Here is an 8,373-nt window from a genome sequence, read left to right on the forward strand (position 1 = left end):
CCTTTGGTGTGCCCCTTTTGCTTGCTGGATTGTAGCTGTTCTTGCCATGACGCCTTCATTGCCCTCGATATGCGGATATATTCGCCATGCTCTCATTCAGGGAGAGGCTCTATTTGATCGCTCTCGTTGTTGTGCTACTTCAGGGGAGCTACTCTTTTGATGGACATTGATCTCGATGCTGTTCATGGTGGCCTTTGTTTTTTTGTTTATATTTTTCATTATGTATGTACCACACCAGCTTGAGGATGAATGTTATACCAAGCTGGATGTGCTTGAGCTTCTTGTACTTTTTTAGTTGTTGACGTAATTCCTTGTCGCAAGCTGGAGCTTCATAGTATATACACTCTAGCTTGAGGGGGAGTGTTGAATAATGTATTAGGTTAGTTTAGACATTACTTGTATTAGTTAGGGGTATTGTAGTCATTGTATGTTGTTACCCTAGTTTGGGCCTAAATATACATCATATTTATGAGGAGTTCCCTAGTGGAGACTCTCCATCCTTCACTCCTCTTCTTCTTCCTCTCTTCTAACCCTAATCTCATTTCTAACAGTATTATATATATATATATATATATATATATATATATATATATATATATGAGGAATAAGATTGTGTGGTCGACCGCACCAAGCTTAGGTGCGATCGAGGGCCCCAAACTCATGTGGGGCCACTTTGTTAGGATGATCCAAAGCATTCATTTGAAAGACCCTTACATAGATGGGGTATGTACAAAAAATCAGCTCCATAGGATCATCCTAACCCATCCATTTGTGGATGTCAAAATGGATAGACACTGTTTGCCACAAATCTGCCCATTTTTGCCCTCCGCTTTTGGAGGGGTTAGGATGATCCAATGGACCAGATTTTTTGTACACATCCTATCTATGATGGGGCCTTGCAAATGAATGGTTTTGATCTGCACAAAAAATGTGGGACCCATGTGTTTGGGCCCTCGACCGCACCTAAGCTTAGGTGCGCTCGACCGCACACTCCTTTTCCTCTATATATATATATATATATATATATATATATATATATATATATATATATATATATATATATATATAGAGAGAGAGAGAGAGAGAGAGAGAGAGAGAGAGAGAGAGAGAGAGAGAGAGAGGAAATGGTTTGTGTGCAGCTGCACAGAATAGCTTATCTGTGCATGGCTCACAAACCATAGGGGGGGGGGCACATTTTTGGGGGGATCCAAAGCATTCATTTGGAAGGCCCTTCCATGGATAGGGTGTGTACCAAAAATCAACCCTATAGGATCATCCTAACCCTGCCATTTGTGAAGGGAAAAAATGGGCAGAAACAGTGTCTGTCTATTTTCCCCTCCACCTTTGATGGGGTTAGGATGATCCTATAGGGCTGATTTTTGGTACACACCCTATCCATGGAAGGACCTTCCAAATGAATGCTTTGGATCCCCCAAAAAATGTCCCCCCTATGTTTTGTGAGCCATGCACAGATAAATTATCTGTGCAGCAGCACCCAAACCATTTCCTCATATATATATATATATATATATATATATATATATATATATATATATATATGAGAAAACAGTTCTTACACATATGTGTAGATAAGTTATCTACACACTAGCTTAAAATACAGTGGGGGCCACATTATTTGGGTGATCCCAACCATTCATTTTTAAGGCCCTCACATAGATAGGGTGTCCACAAAAAATCAGATCCATAGGATCATCCTAACCATTCGAACTGTGGAGGCAAAAAATGGACTAATTTGTGAAGGTTTAAAGACATCCATTTTACCTCCACAAATCGTAGGGTTGGGATGATCCTATGGATCTGATTTTTTGTAGACCCTATCTATGTGAGGGCCTTTAAAATGAATGGCTTGGATCACCCAAACAATGTGGGCCCCCATTGTATTTTAAGCTAGTGTGTAGAGAACTCTCTACACATGTGTAGGAACCGTCAACTAAATTTCTGTTCTTGTCAAAAACTCTTATGAGTCGCGAGTCGAGCCATGAGTCATAAAATTAAGAAATTGAGTCACGGGTTGACAACTATGCATGCATGTACATAAGTAATCTCTAATATGGTTAAAATAAGATATTGAAGATGACTTTCTATAATGCGCTACATTAAAGGAACCTATCTTCTTTCCTTCAAAAACAACTTTCAATTATAAGGCTGGTGTGCTCACTAGTTTACAAATTTCCATTTTGAACCTTTTAAGAAGATCTGTTACACACTTCCTTATGATTATTGTCATTCCTGCGCATTCAACTAGAAGTAGGACAATTCTCAAAGATCTATCAAAGTTCTATCAAAGTCTTCTCCCGAATTCTTTTCCATCCTTTCTCTTTCTTCTACATCATTTCCAACGAAAATAATATCATCAGCATAAGCCATAATTAGTTCCATACCTGAGTATGTCTCATGAACAAGGAGTTATCTGACTTGCTCTAATAGTGATGTCTGCTGAGTGCCTAATAAAGTCTCAAAAACCATGCCCGAGGTGCTTAAGTTAGCCATAAATAGCCTTTTTGAGCTTGTACACAGACCTACTCCTATACGATGTTTCATAACCTTCTAACTACTCCAAGTGTACTGCCTTTATTTGACCATGCGAGCCGCATTATAAAGGTCATCCAAACATATTATTTAAGGTTATGGTCAATCTTACTCTATACAACAAGACTAAAAGTTTAAGAATAGTAAAAAAAAAAACAACCCACAAGATGCGAGCGATATGATCCATCTAAGCCGGTTCCCGGCGAGAAGTTTTTCTGGTAACATTAATCTCTGTTTGTAAAAATGACCAGCAGGGATGTCTTTAGAGGCCGGAGGAATATCCCTCCGAGAGTTACAGGATTGCATCAACCTTCTGGCTTTTTGTGTGAATGTGGAACCAACCTTGAGCGAATTTTGGAGCCCTATTTGTCTTGCCTGGATGGAGGCTACTCTGTTTTGGAAGTCTTCGAATCACTTGGGATATCTTATCCCTGCTGCAGGAGATTTTTGTTTGCATTTGGGCAAGAGGTTAACTTCGAAAGACCCTATCGGGTCCAATGGCATGCATCGAGATTTCATGCGGGTTTGTTGGGGAGTATGGAGGATTGGGATACTAGGGGGAGGAGGTTGGACTTTGGCGCTAGGGAGGTCCCTGGGCGGCGACCAGTGGAAACATCTCGTAGGCCTTTTTTCGAATGGGAGCGACTGATTATGCCCAAAATGCAATTACAGAAATTTTGGTACACGAACCTTGTGCAGAAAATGTTTACACCCTTGCAACAGAGAAAGCCCAAATTTAGTGTGGAGACCCAAACAAATCTAAGTTGCCCCTTGTGAAGATGATGGAAGTCTGGAGGTCCCGGTGTCGGTAGTGGAAGAAAGAAAAAGACATCTTAAGAACTGTCTTATTGGAAATTTGAAATATGGATCATGACTTTTAGAGGATATTTGGATTTGGGCCAAAATTTTCGGGGACTCCCCGATCTGGAAAAACCCTCTGCTATTTGCACAATGGAGATCCTCTTCTGTTTTGATTCGGAAGCCCAGGCTACGTTTATTCTCCGGCTTAGAGGGGAGGCTTTTGGGCGCTTCCTTTCCTCCCTCCAGCCCTGGTTCCCGGCATTTAACATTGGGGCCAGAACTGTTCGTCTACGGTTTTATAATATCCCCCTTCATGCCTGGTCACCTGCCACGGTTGAGATTCTCGGATCGCACCTGGGTCAGGTCCTTGAGACCTAACTTTTTAGCAATCACTCTCATTGCTTGACTTTTGCCTCTGCCCTGGTTATATCATCTCATTGGAAATCTATCCCACCTTCAATTAATTTGAGGGAAGATTCCAGTATTTACTCGGTTGGAATTAAGGTTATTTCTGAGGACAGTATAAATTCTTTGGCTTTGTCGGTTGTGGGAGAGTCTAGTAGTAAAGACAAATTTCCCCATTTTGCGAATCTTGATGAGTCTTCTACCGATAAAGGGTCACCGGCGGTGGCCCCCCCCCCGGAATTGGTGGCAGTGGTTACTGGGCGCGATTTGGAGTCGGTAGCCCCCCGTTCAAAATTTGAAAATCCTACCTACCCATCTGGTCCATCTGAACCGGTCACTGTCTCGTCAGGAAGTAAAAGGCCCTTGCATATACCATTGTCTACCAAGACAGTCAGAGCTGTGCCACGTGGCACTAAAGGCAAGGCGGGCAGAAAAGACATTGTGGACCCTCTTAGTTTAAAATCGGATGGAGATCGTAAGGCCCTAAAATTAAAAATAGATTCTTCAGATCGAAGTTAAGCCCTGATGTGAAATCTACACGTGCGTAAACATAATACTAAAAGAGGACCCGGATTGAATGTCCACCTCCTTGCCACTCGTGGGGGCCTTTCAACAGTGGGGAGGAGACTTAAATGTGGGCACATTAAAAATGGAATTTGGAAGAACAAGCCTCAGTTAGAAAGTCTCCATGAATTGAGAATCCTGCAGGCCTCACCTACATCGAGTATGTCTGGAGAGGCATGCTCAAAAGACTCTGATTTGGCTGGGCAGGGAGAATAATATGATGATTGAAGACCTGGATCTCCTTAAATCTCTGAAGTACAATGAAAAATTGGCGAGGAAGGAATCTCCCACGCCTAGCGTGGTGCTAATCTCTCATCTCAAGAAACAATGGTTAAAGGAGAGGGCAGCAGTCCAAAGTGTGGGCGTATCCCCCTCCCAGGGCACCCTGAATGGTGAAGAGGAGCTTCATACGCCCCTTCGAAACTTGCCCATCTTCAACAAGCTTCTAGAAAAAGAAAGGCGGACAAGAAGGCGGTTATGGGAGGAGAAACAGCTGCAATTGCCACTTTGGAATCTAAGTGTGGATCTACGGATGCAGATAATCAGGGCTCAGAGTTAGGTTTCCCTGAGGAGGGACAAGCTCAATTAGTGCAATCGAGTGAATCAGGTAGGCGAGACAAAGGGAAAGGAATTTTGATATCAAATGCTGAGGAAGAGCCTGGGAGCCCTGAGTTGGAAGGCTTTAACGAGTTCCTATCTATGGACGACGTACTTGGGGTGTCCTACCAGGAAAATCTAGGAAAAACTAGAGAAATGTTCCAATCCATGCAATCTAGAGGTGTTAATGAGACAACAGAGATAGTTACAGAGGCTGGGCCAATAACTGGATCGCAAAATTAAAGGATGCCTCCTGAGAAGTGCAGAGATATTCTTTAGGGAGTTCGGATTGTTCTTAGTTAAGGAAAATTTGGAAATTGAAGGGTAGTATACAAATCCAGTCAGTTTAGCTCCATTTAGACATTTAAACGGAGTTAGGAGGGGAGGAAAATGATTACAGGAAAGCTGGAAGCTGGAAGCTGGAAGCTGGAATTGAGAATTCGAATGATCTGTGAATGGTTTCAATTTCAGAGGTCGATGTTTTGATAGTTGGGGGAACCTGCGAAAGGTCACTATTTAAGCTGGTGATTCTTTGGGTGATTACCTAAGATATCTTCATGCTGTAATAGTAAAAGGGAGCACTTATTTATATCCAGAAGTATACAATCTCCATTAGTCTTGGCTTGAGAGACTCTGTCTTTCGCCTAGACTTCCTTTCTGGACACTCTTACCTTGGTATATTGTCTCTCGGAATGTCTCAAATGTCATAGGGTCTCAGATCTTTAGACTGGCATCGGTTAGAAAGGCACAGATAAAGGTATACAAGGAATCGTATCGAACTCGTTAAGGAAGGTTGCTGATGTAAGTGAAAAAGGAGGAGGTGATGGGTGGCTGTATTTTGACTTTATACGCTATACTTTCTAACTGGTTTTGGGTATGCCCATGCCAGTCCTCTTTAATATTTTGTATTGCAGGCTGGGACTCCTGGTCCCGAATGCTACCTTAATGTTAATGAAATATGTCATCTTTAAAAAAAAAAAGTTTCATAATAGTCTAGTCCTTGTTATATCCTTTTGCCACTAGACGTGTATGGTGCCATCATCTTTTTCTTTTACCTTGTAAACCCATTTGCATCTGCTACATTTTTACCCGGTGTTCTAGGAACAACCTCCAATGTATCATTTTTTTCGCAACGGATTCATCTCCTCTGTCTTGACCTGTACCTGTCAGTCACAATACCCTTTTGAAAATATTGTTGGTTCCTTGATATTTGTCACTTGAGCTGCCAGTGCCTGCTTGTGTTTGCACTCCTGAGTATAGTGTTTCATACGGCTGCATATATCCCACATCTGTGAATGGTAGATGAAGTTGGGAGCTTGGACACGATCTCTGGATAATGGATGGAGTATATCTAAAACAATGATCAATTGATCCTTAGTGTGCCGGGATTCATAGTTCGGCTCTCTCCCATTTAGGCTCCTTCATATGCACTCCATACTTATTCATATAGATATTGAGGGGAAGACCTCCTGATGCGGAAAAATACCTTGAGCACGAGCAATTGGAAGGATTTGACGCTTCCGAATGTGATAATTATCTTGAGTGACTTATAGTAACCAATTGAGAGAAAATGGGAAGAAAGTATAGGACTAAGGAAAGCCATTAGAAGAAGCCTACTTTTAACATTTGTGGGACTTACTTGTATGTTCGAGTGAACAAGGGATGGACTGGTTTGGGAAAATTGGGAGATAAAGGAATTAATTGGGAGGATTTGCAAATAGATTCAGCAGGGAGTGGTTTAGGGAAATTTCGCGAAGTGGAGGAACTGATATGATTAGGAACAGATCATGTACAGAATAAGGGTTTTTCTATGACCATGGATTACCCTTTTCTTCGATCTGATTAGGGACAGATCATGTACAGAATTAGGGTTTTTCTATTACTATTAATTACCTTTTTTCTTTCTGTTTTTGAAGAGGGATGAAAGAGGCACATGTTCTTTCGCAGAGGATATTCTTACCTTTTGGATGGAGGGATCGAGTCCGAACCTTGCTTTGATACCACTAATAAGATCAGAAATTCAACTGTGCTACACCAATACATGAACACTTATATGTGTGTGTGTGTGTGTGCGTGCGTGCGTGCGTGCGCGCGCGCGCGCGCGCGTGTGTGTGTGTGTGTGTGTGTGTGTGTGTGTGTGTGTGTGTGTGTGAGCGATCAAGAGAGTATCAAGAGAGACCGGCATTGATATACCATGTTAGAGTAAATTTTATGGTTTATCCAATGAATTACTAAGAAGGTTTATGTCAACCCTTAAAGTTGCTCAAAGAATAAGACTATTAGAATTCACAATGATTATTAAGTTCTAGTGATCTATTCAATCATAAAGAGAAAATATTAAAATTACCATTGTGGACAAATAATATCAGGATATGTCTGTTCAACACCAATAAGTCATGAAAAATTGGATATGCTCAACAAACTAAACAAAAGAAATGCCTAGATTGAGACACATTGGGAGACATTATTCAAACGGACAGACAAGTGGAGTCCGTGTCCCACAGCTTAGGCAAAGCTCTATAAACTTGTATACTATGTCAGGAAAGAGTCGATTTCATATGTAGTTCCTCTTATTCTGATGTAAGTTTCCAAGAAACATTTTTTTCTGGAGAATGCCGGTAGTCTTTTGTTGATAACAGTCATGAATTATATAATCATGGATGAATGGTGTGTTAGTTTTTGCTCTTGTCTCAGATGATTTCATGCGTTCTTAGTTTCATGATTTGTCTTACTCATAAATGGACAACTTTTATTCTTGTTACTGGAAAATATCTCACTATCATGTTCGAATCTTGATTCTTCTTTTATGGCTTTAGTTGATGGGAAGGAAGTGGGAAGCATCGAGAGCAAACTATTATGTCGCTCTATTTTTGACCTTTACATTGGTGAAGATCCATTTGATAGACATGCCAAAGAAAATATTGAGATTGCTTTGGCATCTCTTCTTCAGAAGTAGATAGTATTTATTGAAATAATTGGCAAATGGAATTTGTACTATTTTCTACCCGAAAAATGTATTTGGTCGTACAAATAGAATGCACTGTCATTCTCTTTCATGTATAACTGGAATTTATTGACTCTTCTAATAAGCGAAGGTCTCAATTTAAAGGCTTTAAGAACTATCATTTAGTTTGGCACATTTGAGGTAACAAATATTGAGGGCTATTTTATTGATCATCTGAGAAACATGTTTCTATCTTGAAAATGTCTTTTAAGAGCTATGTGAACATTCCGGCCTACCATGTTCTTTAACTAGCATCATAAAATGTTGCTTTTTAGTGCCAAAAGAAATGGCTTGGGAAGCTCATACTCTTCATGTCTGCATCTCTGTATATGGGTGGGAGCAACTGCATGAGATCTTTTATTCTGTTCAGCCACAGCTAACCAATGAGTTAAATGATGTAAAAGGTGTAAAAATCCGTTGTGAATTGTGACTGTCTGCATTCTACTGTCTGT

At 40.7% G+C, this 8,373-nt stretch overlaps 1 protein-coding gene across 1 annotated transcript in view; it reads left to right on the forward strand.

Annotated features, from left to right (window-relative positions):
• FAP1 (Chalcone-flavanone isomerase family protein) overlaps positions 1 to 8,037 on the forward strand; it is a 32,568-nt gene extending 24,531 nt beyond the window's left edge. Inside the window, exon 4 of the mRNA XM_077398113.1 lies at positions 7,734 to 8,037. Within this exon, the coding sequence (XP_077254228.1) occupies positions 7,734 to 7,873 (140 nt within the window). The 3' untranslated portion in view covers positions 7,874 to 8,037. The remainder of the gene's footprint in view (positions 1 to 7,733) is intronic.
• Positions 8,038 to 8,373: the final 336 nt, after the last annotated feature.

This window comes from Tasmannia lanceolata, unplaced genomic scaffold (assembly GCF_043159265.1).
Source record: "Tasmannia lanceolata isolate RefF3 unplaced genomic scaffold, GAP_Taslan_0.1 ptg000015l, whole genome shotgun sequence".
In the NCBI taxonomy this organism is placed as follows: Eukaryota; Viridiplantae; Streptophyta; class Magnoliopsida; order Canellales; family Winteraceae; genus Tasmannia; species Tasmannia lanceolata.